Here is a 16,031-nt window from a genome sequence, read left to right as displayed (position 1 = left end):
CATATGACACCAGTACTCGTTTTTCGAGAAAGCGGACTTGAGACTGGTTCAACTAAGTCTCAAGCTTTCATCAAAATTGAGCTAATGTAAATAAGTATAAACTAGTACTATTAATTTACAGCAAAGTGAGTGTGATAGCATTTTTAAATGATTGTCAGGACTGTACATTGGAGAATATTTAGCTAATATATAATATTATGTACAGTGTGACTCACAAATTTAGGATGGTTATGAATATTTACCAGCATTATCTCCCAAATTGTAACTAGCTATATGTGATATGAATTTTTGTCTCAAATGTGAATAAGTCCATTTGCATCAAAACTTTAGGTAAAAGAATTGTGAAAAATCTACAGTAATTCTGTGTAAAGTAAGAAACCATTTTGCAGTATAACTGTAATGTACCAGTAGAACAATCCCTCTTTTGACAAGAAAGTAAAATCCAAAAATAAATCCAAAGTAATTACTAAATAAATAATAGTTTAAATGTTTCAAAATTATTGCCTGAATTCATTTGATTGGATTTATACAGAATTTTCTTGGCCTATTTTTTGTTATAGGTTATGGTTTGTGATATGGATGCATGAAATGGATGTTTACAAATGTCGACTACTTATGTGTTCATGTATTTCTATGTAATTATTGGGAATAAAAAATTGTAATAGTTTGAATGTAGTTCCATATTCATGTAATTCCGAAACATTTTTACAGGTGGTAAGATTGAAAGATGAAGAGTTAAGTAAAATGCAACAGAAAGTGGTTAGTATTTTTTTATGTACTGTCTTTATTAAAATGACTTGCTGAGGTGAACAAACTAGGCCCATTTGGGTCTCTTGTTACCATTAGAAATAATGCAGTACTAACAGTGTTTCCTAAATTTTAAAAATTGGACATAAATCTTGAGGTTGCCTCTTCAAAGGTTGAGACAGTCAATACATAGAAAAGTATAGAAACTTAAAATGATGTTGTACCTTAAATGCTAAAACATGATACTTTTGAATTTAATATCTTGTTTGTTTATTTTATTATGCTGGAAAGATAATTAGATCCAGTTAAACACTGTGGCTGGTGGTCATAAGGGGATGAGCAAAATGTACCAAAGTTTCGAGTGAACCAAACTTACAAAATATAAAGAAAACTGCCTGAATCCCATGAATTACTTGAGTGAGCCTGGATGCTCGAGGCATCGATGCTCAAGCAAGCAATGTTTCAATGTATTTTCTAGTACAAAAAAAACCCATAAAATTTATATAAGCATTATAGTCTTAATTGTGTCAACTAGGAAAGTGGATGAGCACAAAGAAGCATGCTTGAATTATAATTGAGCTGCACCATGAGAAAACCTACAAAGTGCATTTGCGACCAGCATGGATCCAGACCAGCCTGCACATCCCCGCAATCTGGTGAGGATCCATGCTGTTCGCTTTCAAAGCCTTAATTGCAGTTAGAGAAACCGTTAGCGAACAGCATGGATCCTGACCAGACTGCACAGATGCGCAGGCTGGACTGGATCAATGCTGGTCGCAAACGCACTATGTTAGTTTTCTTATGGTGAGGCTCAATTGTTATGTCTTTTGTTATGTTAGTAGATTCCTCCTGAATATGACACATGATGAACATGTTCTTTTTTTTCTTAGTTCATGCTTAATCTCTGAAATGTTGTTATTACAGATGGAGCTTTCTATGTCAGCCAGCACAAGGTCATTAGTTCAGGACAAGGTTTCTATTACCAGGTATGCTACAATAATTGCCTTGCTTTCTTCAATGTACTGTAAGAAATGCAATGATAAAGAAACAAAAATGTGTCTTTCTGCCCTTTTTTTTTGCCAGAAAATCTCCTCAGCAAAACTAAGTAACTATTGCATGGTTAACATCCATAGCTTTGGGGGGGGGGGGGGGGGGGGGGGGTTGAGGGTGATGTGAAGAATTTGTCTGCTGAGCCAGGATGTTCTGAATCGGAAACCCCTTGGGGTTTATGACCTCACTTCCTCATATGCACCACTGCAAAATTTTCCAGGAAGCAGACTGGAGAAGGCTTTTGATACACTGAAAGGTGGAACTAACACTTAGTGTAAACTGAACATCATTACATGTAGAAATTTAATGACAGATGTTTACCAGTCTAGCTTTCTTTTTTGAAGCCTTGCCTTGTTTCAACTGAGGATTTTAGTTATTACTTGCAAGTAGTTTAGGTAAAATACTGGAGTATCTACAAATTTTAGATACACATAATATGGTATTGATAATTATAATCAAATGAAGCGAATTATTTTTAAAAATCCATTTTGAATGTTTATTGCTTTCATTATTTCAGAAGTCACCCAGACATTTTACTCTGTTTGAAACTGTAATTTTGTACATTAAATGGAATTTTTCAAAATACAAAAATGTCAAAAATAAATGCAAAAAGTTAATTTCAAAAGTAAAAATCCTACTTAGATTTTTTTAGAGGGTCATTTTTGAGTCAGCTAAAGGCTGAAAGCCTTTTGACGAGTCCTTGCTATCCAACGATTCTCTAAATGGACCAAATAACACAGTGAAGGGATGTAGTTCCATTAGATTTCTCAAACTTCAAACAGTTCACTGCACGAATGAAGTTAAGTTGTGTCAATTCCCTTTGCTATGACCAATATACGATGTAATCTGTCATATTTATGACTTGTAATTGTGTAATTCTCGAATGTAACTCATTAAGCATAAATGTGCATTTTAAGAATTGCGCAGGCTTACAAAGCTTGGGTAACATCCAGCGAAAGACAAAAAATAGTTCCACAGGGCTCCAGATAAGATGCGTATTAGCGTAAATTACGTATAGAAATAATGCAAATACGCATGTCTAATAATTTCTAAGCGTATAAAAACGTATATAAAATTACAGAAACGCACACAATGCTTTTTTAAAAACAAAATCTGAATCGTTTGGATGCGTTAGGTAACATAGCCGATCAGCCTTAATTCTTCCACATTGAACATAAACACGCATCGTATGATTTCTATAAACTTTGCGTGGGTTGAATTTTGCAGTCAGTAAACGGATAAATTATCGGAAGAAGAAGCTCTTACTGGTTTGTTTAGTTACTACTGATATTAAAAATGATTTTAATTCTTATTTTTCGAGAAATAAACAAATCGGCGAAACATTAAATTGTATTTTCTTGTAGTTTTTGAAATGGAAAGTAGATCGTCTATGTTTGGCTGCTTTCACGAAACGAAATAACTTTTTTATGAAAAGATTTAAATAAGAGGTAATTTAACCGTAAACTTCAATGTCAGATACTGCCAATTGCTGCTAAATGTCTTCGTATCATCACAATTTGTAAAATATATTGTTCAAACTGGAGAAAAGTGTAATCGTATTCGGATATAATATTTTGGGTAAATATCGAGTTGTGTAATGAAATTTTAAGAAAAAAAACTAAAAACAAACTGAAACTGGTAGACTATACTGTCAGTGCATCAATCATTAGCCGACTCAGGCCATTCAGGCCTTTGATTACTTGGTTAGTCTTTGGTTATGACTGAATTCTGTTATAAATTTATTGCAGTTGTCACGTAGGAGACCTTGTATTACTGTGCCTGGATGAACGCCTAGACCAGTATGTTGTGTTTACTGTTGGTACTACATTACATTTCCTACACACAGAATGTCTGTCACCTTTAGGCCTCAAATCAGGTAAGACTTTAAATGAGTGAAAGATAGTACTTAATTGTCTTGTTTGGTTTGGCACAGTATTTCATTATGGGTGAGGCGTAAAAAAAAAAATTGTTTGTTTCCGGTGGCCCGACCTACCCTATTTTTTTACCGCCGACCCTAAACTTTTTTAGCGGTAAAATCGGGCCGTATATTTTTGCAAATAAGTATATTATTATTTTTATAGCTCTTTGCACGAATGGACTACTCCACCGATCGGGCGAGTGGTTTTTACGTGGAAACTTTACCAAATTGAGAAATTAATACATCAGGCAAAATTACCTGGATTCACTGGAATTTACCCGTGAATCCTAAAAATATCAAAACGTCATGCTGGTAATTTTCCATTCCACAAACACGTGCACCCTATCGTAATATCTTATTTACATCGCGGTTACTTTTGACACAATAAACGCGCGTGGTGCATTCAGTTTTCAATGTAATCGCTTCAAATTTTCAACACCGCTTGAGAACTAATACAGTTCGAGTTCTATAACAATTTTAATAAGATATCGACAGGAATGTAGGCAAAATTCTTTAAAAACGATCAGATTTTCATATAATGTTTTGTAAAATTTCAAACAGCGCGATCTTCATTATTTACTTCTTTCTTAATGTAAATAAACGGTACATACTATGGTAATAAAATTCAGACTCTTGACCAGAATGTACAAAAAACACAATTAAAAAATCTTAAATAATGAAAAAGCGGCAGCAATTTAAATACACGGAGTAAAACGATTTTTGGCAAACAGATTTTTGTTAGCACGGCAGAATAGGTTACGTGACCTCGTGAACGTAAATAGAAATGTGGTTTTAAAATAAAGCAGTATGATGTTGTTTCGGATTTTAATAAGTTTTAAATTATTCATAGTACATGTATTTTTTGACACAACACTTTGTTAGATATTCTTGAGGGCAAATAGGTCACAGAGGTAGGCTGTCCACTATCATCGTTCACGACACATTTACATGTCAGTTTATTCGGGATATTGCACATTCGCTTTTAAAAAAAGATAAAGAAATAACTTTTTTATTGATTTCTTCTCAACAATTTAAGGAATCGAGAAAGTACGATCAGACAGTGATGTGTCTCATGGCGCGAAAACATGACGTAATGCCATGACAATCTCGGGCAACTATACCGCTTTGATCTCCACTTCAGATGCCATAATAACCGACACACTTCTTTTAGCTCTTTGAGGGGGTGTTAATTGATGATGAAAACAAGGCTAATTACTTAGTTTATCATCAGAATAATTACCGATAATTATTAATGTTTTTTTTTTTCACTTTCAATACGGGTCAACGTCGGGTGGATGATGATTATTGTGTCCATATTTTAGGACACTTTTCAAAATAATTATTTTTCGGGATAACAGATTGCTACAGTCTTCCATTTTTAATTATTTTAGAAATAAGTCCTGTTTCTTTGAGTCATATGAAGTTATGACGTCTACAACATCACAATTTATGTGATAAAATTGGAGGTCCACTGAAGTCTGAGCAGCTCTCCTAGATTTCAGCAGTTGGTGGACCTGCTGAAAAAAGTTAAGGTCGAGGCCTGCAGAGTCTTGAAAAGTCAGGTTTTAGATGGGATTTACAGGGTTTTCCCTAGCCCCCCAAAAGGTGGTAAATTTACCACTTTTCGAGGTCCATGTCCCCCTTTTCTTAGCAAAGGGGGGCATGAGTTTTCCCAAAAAAAACAATTTTTCAAATTAATTAAAAGTTAATTTCAATCAATTTAAACTATTAAAAGCCCAAAAGAGTATCAAAGTATTCAAGCAAATCCTAACATGTCCCCCAAAATAGTCTCTTTTTTCCAGAAAAATTTGGGGGGACATGATGTCCCTCAAAATAAATTTCCTAGGGAAAACCCTGGATTTATAGTAGTAAGACGTTGAACAACCACTTGCAGCTTTATTAATTCACAATTTGGGCATACCAGTCAAAACTCCATTGTCTAGCATTTCCAGTTAATCCAGAATTTTAGACTGGGGTAGGGGGTGATGGTATTAATCTCAATGCAGATCAAAGATGCAAATCATATTCCTGGCCAGTGTGCTTTTACTTGGTTTTAGTTTGAAATATAAATGTTGGTTGTTGAATAATATTCAATATTAAAATTATTATTTTAAGAGAGAATCCACAGCAAGATTTCATTCAAGTTTCATGTTTAATCAAATATAAACCTTGTTCTCCGCAAGTAATTGCCAACTTCTCCACATGAATTAGCGGCGGAGAATGAATGATATAGGACACAACGATCCTATGACCACTTGATCCATAGATCAACTGCTCTACCTATTGAGCTAATCGGATGGGCTACTCTGGAAATGAAAAAACAACAACAACAAAACACAAACATAAAGCATATTTTTATTTCATAATATTTAAATACACAATCAAATGGCATTTTATATTGCTAAAACATCATCAAAGTCATTGTACATTCAAGTGTAAATCAAACATAACAATAGGATGCATGTTTATAAGGTTTATAATCTCCCTGTTTGAAACTAGGGTGGTGTTAGGTTTAAAAAAAAAAAAAAAAAAAGAAAGAAAAAAAAGAAAAAAAAATGCCTACCTACCTACCCTATTTTTTTTGGCCATGTCACTAGAAACAAACAATTTTTTTTGTTAGGCCTGAGTAAACTCAAGTAGTGCTCTTTGATTCCTTAACAATAATGAGTATTGACATGCTCTCATGACAAATTGTTTTCAGTCAGTGGTCATGGAGAATATATTAATTACCCAGGATTCAACCGCCTTGGTAGCTTAGTGATAGAGTGTCCGCTTCGAGTGCGGGAGGTCTTGGGTTCGATCCATGGCCGCGACTTACCAAAGACGTAAAAAATTGTACTGGCAGCTTCCCTGCTTGGCCCTCAGCATTAAGAGGCTAGTGTTAGGACTGGTCAGCCCGGTGTAGGTATAATGTGACTGGGTGGGGTATCATGTCACGTGTGATATTCCAGTGAGGCAGTACTATAAAGTTGGGCATTGTGCTCACTGCTACAAATAGACACCGTCATTTATATGACTGAAAAATTGTTGAAAAAGACATTAAACCCGAACACACACACACACACACACACATACATTGCCCAGGATTCAAATCTTCAATGTCCCTGATTGTGTTTAGTTTTTTTACCTGTTCAGCTAGCGATAGGGGTATAACATAATTCCCATTAATATGTTGTCTATAAAAAAAGAAATCCAAAAATACTTATACCCATAGAATACCCATTTTAGCCAAAATCATGAAAAAATGAAATTATTTCACTGTTACTGTATATCATTTTGAACACATGTATTAAAAATTATATATTAATTTTCAGAAACTGGTGAGTCAAAAAAACAGTGGCTGATTGCTGAAGTTCTAGATAAAGAGTATTGCCAGGCTAAGAAGGTAAACATCTAGATATATCTGTATCTTAGTGGTAGATACTAGATAGCCTGCTTGCAATTAGATGGTGTAACTTCATGTATGCTCACTATCTGTCTGAAGGATCATTACTTCAAACTTGTGTCATTGAGATAATAAATAGAATGCAACTTTCAGACATTCAGCACACAAGTGAACAATTTTACTTAAGAACTTATTGCTCACTTTCGAAAAGTTCCATTTAGTATTTAAACCAAATACTGTATGCCTACATTTATAACGAATCTTTTAAACAAATTTATCACACAAATCATTCAGTGTTTATTAACAACAGTTTGCAGGGAGGCATACATGTATGTTTCATCAAACATATACCTATCTCATTTTTTCTTCAGTCCAACAACAGATTCAAGGTACCAGTAGGAACCAAGTTTTACAGAGTTCGAGCTAAACGCTGGACACGGGAGAACACTCAGTCCCCAGTGAAGAAGTCAGATACTGCATCAGGCTCTTCATGACATTCTCTAGAAAACCTGACAGTTCTCTATAGGCCTAGATAATCACTTCTTTTTAAATATGAAGATTGTTTTTTTTTCTCCAAAGATGTAATTGAATATTGGGGAAACTCGTTCTGATTATACTGTATGTATAATGATCAACTGATTCAAATATAGAAAATAATATTACTGTAAACATGTGTCTTAGATTGGAAAAATCGTTTACGGAAGTTAGTTGACTGATTAGATAATATTTGGCCAGTTTTAACCAGGATTTGTGGCCGTATTTTCCTTTTGGATTGTTAGATAATTTTGTGATTTCACTAGCAAATTAAGGCATATATAATCATTAATTATGATGGATTTAAGTCATGAGAACATTCCTTTGTCTTCCTTAAAAATGCAGTCTGAAATTGTATTAATAAGTTATAAATATTTAATATTCCATTTGTGAAATGAGTAATTTTTTCAGGAAAACAGTTATTTGTTTCCGATTACTGTAATAGTTTATTAATGTCAGATTCTAACACGATCTGCAGCAATTGCTATATAAACATATAGCGAAATCGCCTGTACATGAATCTACGATAAAATTTGGTTGGCTGTTACATTTCACCCCTTATGATTGTGGCATAAGAGATTCTACTTCAGTTCCATTACATACAAATTATTTCAGGGCCAAACGGTTGAAAACAGCATTTCAAAAACATAAATATGATGAAAAAAGTCATACTGACTTATGTGTAGGACTGTACAACACGTTTCGATCTCTACGAGCGAATTCAATTAGCTTAAGATTCAGCGGTGACGTCATAAATGTATGACATAAAGTATGACGTCATATAAAGTTAAGCTCGTAACTTGTAACACAGTGTCAGCTCACCTAATTTGATGATTTTCTTCATAATTAGTTTGCGAGCTGTTAGATTACTGAATTATAGATACTTCTCAAAAGTCTGATAAAAAGAAACAAATATCTATACATTCCATTGGCTATGCAACTCTTTCTAACCATAGGGGGTAAATTGTAACAGTATATGACCCGAATGACGTATTACGCTGGAAATGTAGTACTGTAAAATGCGAATTATTTGCGTTGTTAGAATTGAAATAATAAATCTGTTCCAATAATTTTATCAATTAATAAAACATGGACAGTCGTTTGGATGCGAATGATTAAATCACTCGTGCTACGCACTTGTGATTTAATTATTACGCATCCAAACTCCTGCCCATATTTTATTTACTGATAAAATATAGGAACAGATTTATTATTTCTTAAATATAGATGTTCTTAAAGTATAAATACTACAAACATCATACTTGTTTGTGATTACCATTTGGAGCAGTTTGTTCTATCTTTATTATATCCCTAGATACAAGTAAATTGGGTCTACACTAAAGTCACACATGTCTGCCTGTCCATCTGTAATTATACCCCCACCAAACATGTTTGAGGGGGGTATATAGGAGTCGGGTCGCGTCGCGTCCCGTCCCGTCGCGTCCCGAAATCTATTATCTCAGTTATTACCAAATAGATTTGATTCAGACTTAAAATACATGTTCCACCTTATCATCCACATAATGTGACACAAGGTGCATAACTCTTGACACCAAGTTTTCATGAATTATGTCCCCTTTTACTTTGAATTTAAGGTTAATTTTGTTGTATTTTCACTATATCTCAGTTATTACTAAATGGATTTGATTCAAACTTAAAATAGATGTTCCACCTCATCACCCACATCATGTGACATAAGGTGCATAACTCTGACACCATCTTTTTATGAATTATGCCCCTTTTTACTTAGAATTTAAGGTTGATTTTGATGTATTTTCACTTTATCTCAATTACTACTGAATGGATTTGATTCAAACTTAAAATAGATGTTCCACCTCATCACCCACATCATGTGCCTACATCATGTGACACAAGGTGCATAACTCTGACACCAAGTTTTCATGAATTATGTCCCCTTTTACTTAGAATTTAAGGTTAATTTTGTTGTATTTTCACTATATCTCAGTTATTACTAAATGGATTTGATTCAAACTTAAAATAGTTGTTCCACCTCATCACCCAGATGATGTGACATAAGGTGCTTAACTCTGACATAAATTTTTTATGAATTATGTCCCCTTTTACTTTAAATTTAAGGTTGATTTTGATGTATTTTCACTATATCTCAATTATTACAAAATGGATTTGATTCAAACTTAAAATAGATGTTCCACCTCATCACCCACATCATGTGACACAAGGTGCATAACTCTGACACCAATTTTTCATGAATTATGCCCCTTTTTACTTAGAATTTAAGGTTAATTCTGATGTATTTTCACTATATCTCAATTACTACTGAATGGATTTGATTCAGACTTAAAATAGATGTTCCACCTCATCACCCACATGTGACGCAAGGTGCATAACTCTGACACTATTTTTCTTGAATTGTGTCCCCTTTTACCTAGAATTTAAGGTTAATTTTGATGTATTTTCACTATATCTCATTCTGATTGGCTTAGAGCCAAAGGGAAGTAACCTTTTTTTAACCTTTGTACTGAGTTTCTTCCCCTTAAATTCCAGGAATTAGTCTATTTTTAGAAATCCTATTTTTAGATTTTCAATATTTTAGGTATTTTTCTAACTTTTTTATTATAAGTCCTATGTAAAAAGTAAAAACATTTTTCTGTGATAACATGGGTCGGTAAGACACTTTTTTGTATTCACTTTTAGTGTATCTCTAATATTAGAGATTTAATATATTCACTAGTATTACTATACTAGTATTATACTAGTATTACTTATATGTGGAAGCCCAGGATGAAGTACTCCAAAGTATTTTTAAGATTCCTTATGGTTGCCGTTCTTCTGTGACAAGACCGTATGGTGGGGGTATGAGTCACTCCTGTGACAGTTCTAGTTCGTGTCTGGTCCATATCTTCAGAACAGCTGGAGGATTTTCATAAAACTAGTTTCAGTTATTAATCTCATCAAGACAATGTGCAAAGGGAACAATTGAGGTTACCAGGTCTAAAGGTCGCACTTTGGAGATTGAAGGTCAAAGGTTCATTTGCACAGTATTGCATAAACCATTGCAAAGATTTTCATTAAACTAGCATCAATTATTCACCTTATCATGACGACTTGACTCGAGTCATTATTTTCAAAGGTCAAGGTCACTATTAGAGGTTAAAGAACAGATAACCTAAATTCATGTCCACTACATATACATGTAGTGTCTTCTAAACCACTGGAAGGATTTCCATAAGACTAACTCATCCAGATGACATCTAGAGTGCACAACCGAGGTGACTATGTCCAAGATCAAGGTCACCCTTAGTGGTCAGAGGTCAAATAACTTATATTTGTGTCTGCTCCATATCTTAACCAATGGAAGGTTTGCCAGAAAACTAGCATTACTTGTTAACCATATCAAGATCAGGTCACTAGGTACAAGGTCAAGGTCACGCTTGGAAGGTCAAAGATCATGATCACTTCATTTTACTTCCCTTGTATCAAAACAGTATCTAGGGATACTAGTCACCTAAAGTTAGTAATAGCTCTCAATTTGTTATATTTTCATCTGAAACCGTTTTTTCACTTCTTAGCAAGTTTCCACACATTGTTCACTGATATCCTTCGATGGTTACACACCTAACCGACTTCATTGTTTTGATTGCTTTTAATTTGGACCAACTGCTTTTGGTTGGGATTGGTAGACTTTTAGGCCAAGAAATGTTTTCCCACAGTATATCAGATATATTTCAAAAAAAGATTGGTAAATGTGATATGGTGCTCTATGAAAAACATGCCTCAGCAGTTTTGCCCTTGCTAGTAATTCTCGGAAGACAGTGAAATTTGAACAAAATAATGATCAAATATAACACAGATTGACATTTATCATTGTATTATTACTTACTGTAACAGGTAAATCATTTTTAATGCTTGACGCATTCATTTCTTTACTCTGTTGCATTACAAAAATGTGGTACTATGTACAAAATTGGTGGATGTGGTAGTGCATATTGCAGTGAAATGATTTTGTCTCAGACAAATTGAGTTTTCAGAATTTCCAAAGCCTCGCTCTAGAATATTCTGAAGCATGCAGATCTCGTCCTTATATCAGAGTAGCATTTCAATCATACTGAGTTAAAATTTGTCTCGTCTTCATGGGTTCAGCCATATGATTTACATCATTAGCTTGAATATTTTTGAAAATGTTGAATTTTTAAAATGTCTCATTCATATGTACATTGGTATATTCATCCATCATGAAGAACAAACGTTGATACAAACTGTAGAAGCCATTTTTCAGTCATCCATATAAAAATTGGAGGATTAAGGCAGAATTCCTATTTCCGGTGATTATGTGTATTAAAATAAAATGGTTATTTCTCTACAAACTCGATTGTTTTGTAATGTAAGTGTTTTTTGTTGAACAGAATGAGATTTTTGAATAATTTTTCGTTTGTGTGTTTTTTTGTCTCAGTTTTTACCTGACAATATATTTTATAATAAAAGCACTTGACTGAAAAACCTAAACAGGCAAAATATATATTAAGATTTCAATTTAATACATATTGCACACATTGTTTTGTTGTCAAGAATAAAAGAAATTAAGTAATGTACATACTTGTTCTCATTCAGACACGGAGGCATCTTTTTCAGTGTATAAATTGAACAGCAAATACAATATTTTTCATTAGTTCTATAGATCAGATATAGTGTTCACAAGTGAATAATTCACTGAAAAACATGTATTAAAAAATAGATGCATTAAACATTTGGTCCTTTTTAGCTTGGCTATACAGAGTATATGAAGAGCTGTCGTAACGCACCCTGGCATTGTTTTTCAGATGATTTCATTTTATTTAAGGTTGACTTTGGTAACTTGTAATCAGAGTGTGAATACAAATGATAAAGCTTGCAAAGATGTGCAATTTTAGTTGAAAGTTATATTGAAATTGCATTCAAGCTACTTTCTCACTGTATTTCGAAAAAATGTAAAATTATCTCTCTTTCTTGTCCAAATTGTGTTTTGTAAAAGTTTTGTTTGGTTGAATTATTGGCATATGTATTCCTTGAACATGTTGAAAGTATCAACTATACAATACAGAACCATGTTTCAAAAGGGTCAAAAACATTTGATCAATAATAAAATCTGAATTTGCACATTTTAAACTCATTCAGTGTATGAAAATTGTAATTTTTCACTTAATCTATAAGCAGCAGTTTAAGAAAAGTTCGTAACTATAATGTTCCTTTCTATTGCCTAAAGAGAACATGGCCCTGAGCAAGTTGTTTTCCATACTTTAAATATAAAAAACTAATATGCAGTTTTATTTTACTGTGATACGTGTGTTATTGTTATTGTGTTATTGTACAATATTAATGTGTAAATGTTAGTATAACTTTCAATGTTAGTATATAATCATATTAACTGTCAGGTAATTATTTCAATAAAATTTTGATTTATTGCTGTTTTTCCCACTTAAGTCAATTTTTTTTAAAAAGTCTAGCCCATATGACATTAACTGTATCTTTTAGTCTTTATCATTAAAGACAAATGTTAATCATTTATAATTGAGATCAATTTATTGTTTATTAGTGTTACCTGAATCACTGATATGTTTCATCAGGCAACAATATTGTCTATAACCCTTAGATTTGATGCAACTGTTTGATATACTATGTGTATTGAATTTATGGAAGGAAAAAAATGACAGCATACAAGAGAAAGGTTTAGACGTGTGCTTGCAATATGCATTGAGAGCCAGTGGATATATGAAGATATTTCATTTTTATAAACTTGTATACCAGTTACAGCTTACAGTAAAACACTAACAAGTCAATATTGTAAGGGGAGTGAATTATCAAAGATTTCATGTGATGAATTATGCAGAGTTTCAAGTGGTATAAACACAAGAAATATTAGGAAAATAGCTAGGCACCACAGAAATTGCTCGAGTGAGCCTGGATGCTGTAGCCATTGATGCTGAAGCAAATGCCGTTTTACTTTATTTGTGTGTGTAAAGTCCAGCCATCTGTTCATTTATTAAGGTAGTTCTGCACGTTTGATAAACCAGAAGTGATGGTGTAACCTCATTTAACCGAAAAACATAGAATAAAGCCTGGATTCAGTGTATGGAAATGAAAATCATTTTATGAATTAATGGCAACCCGTGAGTAAATTGATTACAATGGCACTGTTACTATCTTTCTTAAGTTAAAATGTGATATTAAAAAATAATTCAAGCTAATGTCTTAAATTAGCTTGAACTGTGTGGTTCATTTTCATCATGGTCAAATATCTCAAAAATAAGTACCCAGACCTATGTATCTTATTTCACCACATTATAGACCATATGTTTATGACTGTGAGAAGTTTCATTATAATCTACATTGTAGAAAAAGTTCTATTTGTGAAAATGTTATGAAGGTTGTAAAATTTTCCCATAAACTCCCATTATGAAAAATTGCTTGAGGTCCGAAATTTTCAAATCAGTCTAGCAAAAAATCGAGCACATGATCTTTTTGAATTTTCTAAGTATATTCTGAAGTTTTGAAAAAATCAGGGTTTAATCAAATTCTACATAGTAGAAAAAATTTTGATCCAAACGTGCAGAACTTCCTTAAGTTGTACATTTTTCAGGTACTGTTATTATCATGAATGTACAAAACTGGATATTTCAAAGAGGGAGAGTTTCTGTATATAATGTGGGAATGAAATTGATATATTCAGGATGTATCGGTGTAAGCTGTAGCATGTTGTTTGGTTGAAACCATGGTTTGTTGAAAATTTATGCCTGTCCTATTAGCTTATTAGGTAGAGCACAAGACTGATTTTGAATCACTTGCCCCTCACAGCTATGGTTTGAAACCTTGCTTGGGGTGTGGAATTTTTTCATGTGGTTAAGCAATCCAGGTGACTGATGGAAGGTTAGTGATTTTAAGCAGGGGCATACTTGTGCTTTTTATGCTCGAAGGGGCACTTAGGGGTTTTCCTTCACCATGAAAAGCTGGAAAGTCACCATATGATCTTCAAACTCAAAAGGTGGCTAATGAAATCTTAGGGCAAGGTCTTTATCTTTGTGATAATTTGAAAGAAGACAGTATGTTAAATGTCATTATCTTCAGTTCATGTTAGAATGTTGTATACTTGAGGAATTCAGTAAAAGGACTTAAAAACAGGAACAGTGGTTAGATTAAATGAGCCGCACCATGAGAAAACCAACATAGTGCATTTGAGACCAGCATGGATCCAGACCAGCCTGCGCATCCGTGCAGTCTGGTCAGGATCCATGCTGTTCGCTTTTGAAGCCTATTGCAATTAGAGAAACTGTTGGTGAACAGCATGGATCCTGACCAGACTGAGCGGATGTGCAGGCTGGTCTGGATCCATGCTGGTCGCAAACGCACTATGTTGGTTTTCTCATGGTGTGGCTCAAAAATTATGGTTACTTTATAGAAATACTTGCATTACATCAATATCAAACAAATATTGCAGGTATTTTGACAGCAGCAATGATTCTGAGATAGGTTCTAAACGATGAACAAAATCTACAATCTGAATGTGCTTTTAGAGGTGTGTTCACTGTCAGATAGACATTTTTGTCATGTAGGTGAGGATTTTCAAAGTTTTCACCTCACTAATGGAGTAGCTTTGAAAGCTTTGATTGTAAGATGTAGTGGCTGACTTGTCTTTCAAAGATACATGATTGTTATGTTTGTTGTAAAATGATTCATTTTGTTTGTTATATACATCATAATGATTGTAAAATAAATACATGAAAATGACAACACAATTCTATGTTTGTTTGTTTGTTATTTGATGGTAAAGTCATGGCTTATTTATTTTATCATGGATTATTTTGAATTTAAAAGTTTAGGAATCAGCCTTTGTCACTCCTTTTAAAGCCCTTTTATGATTCTGTAGAGATTTTTCCAGTTGTCCTGAAGAAGACATGGTTCATCCATGTCTGAATATGTGACGAGATCAAGAACGCTGCTATTTGGCCTAAATTTGTCTTCATGATATAAAATCCAATAAATATAACTGTTTAACACTATCAGAATATGAGTCTGAAATCTTGAGACATTAATTTTGCATCATTTGGAGAATAACATTCTGTTATCTGCGAACTGATGAAAATAGGTTTATAAGGGTTTAGATCATTTGCGAGGACAAGAAAAATTGTCTTGCATTTAACCTGTATTCAACTTTGATGGTAGATTTTTTTTCAACTTTACAAGTTTTTATACGCCTGTCTCTGAAAGAGCGGGGCGTATTATGTGAACACCTGTGGCGGGCGGTCGGCGTCCAAAAGCATGTCTGCTTAAGTCGAACAGTTTTCATCCAATCTTCATCAAACTTGATGACAATGTTTGTGGGCATAATATCTCAGCCAAGTTCGATAACCAGCAAAATCACACCAGGCAGGCATTCTTTGGTTA

General features: G+C 33.6%; 1 protein-coding gene across 3 annotated transcripts in view; it reads left to right on the top strand.

Moving 5' to 3' along the window:
* LOC123525566 (RB1-inducible coiled-coil protein 1-like) overlaps window positions 1–15,385 on the top strand; it is an 88,105-nt gene extending 72,720 nt beyond the window's left edge. Inside the window, exons 22-27 of one of the 3 annotated variants that reach the window (XR_008370076.1) lie at window positions 712–759; window positions 1,672–1,733; window positions 3,546–3,673; window positions 7,030–7,100; window positions 7,472–9,835; window positions 9,996–15,385. Coding sequence is in view for 2 of the 3 variants with exons in the window: in XM_045304709.2 (XP_045160644.2) it covers window positions 712–759; window positions 1,672–1,733; window positions 3,546–3,673; window positions 7,030–7,100; window positions 7,472–7,594 (432 nt within the window). In the remaining variant the exon portion in view is untranslated. Of the gene's footprint in view, window positions 1–560; window positions 652–711; window positions 760–1,671; window positions 1,734–3,545; window positions 3,674–7,029; window positions 7,101–7,471 lie in introns of those variants that run through there. The other 2 variants (XM_045304709.2, XM_053537753.1) reach the window with 2 other exon arrangements.
* The last annotated feature ends 646 nt before the right edge of the window (window positions 15,386–16,031 follow it).

The sequence above is a fragment of the Mercenaria mercenaria genome, chromosome 3 (assembly GCF_021730395.1).
Source record: "Mercenaria mercenaria strain notata chromosome 3, MADL_Memer_1, whole genome shotgun sequence".
Taxonomy (NCBI): domain Eukaryota; kingdom Metazoa; phylum Mollusca; class Bivalvia; order Venerida; family Veneridae; genus Mercenaria; species Mercenaria mercenaria.
Note: the sequence above shows the minus strand (reverse complement) of the source record. Positions and strands in the feature narration are given on the sequence as shown.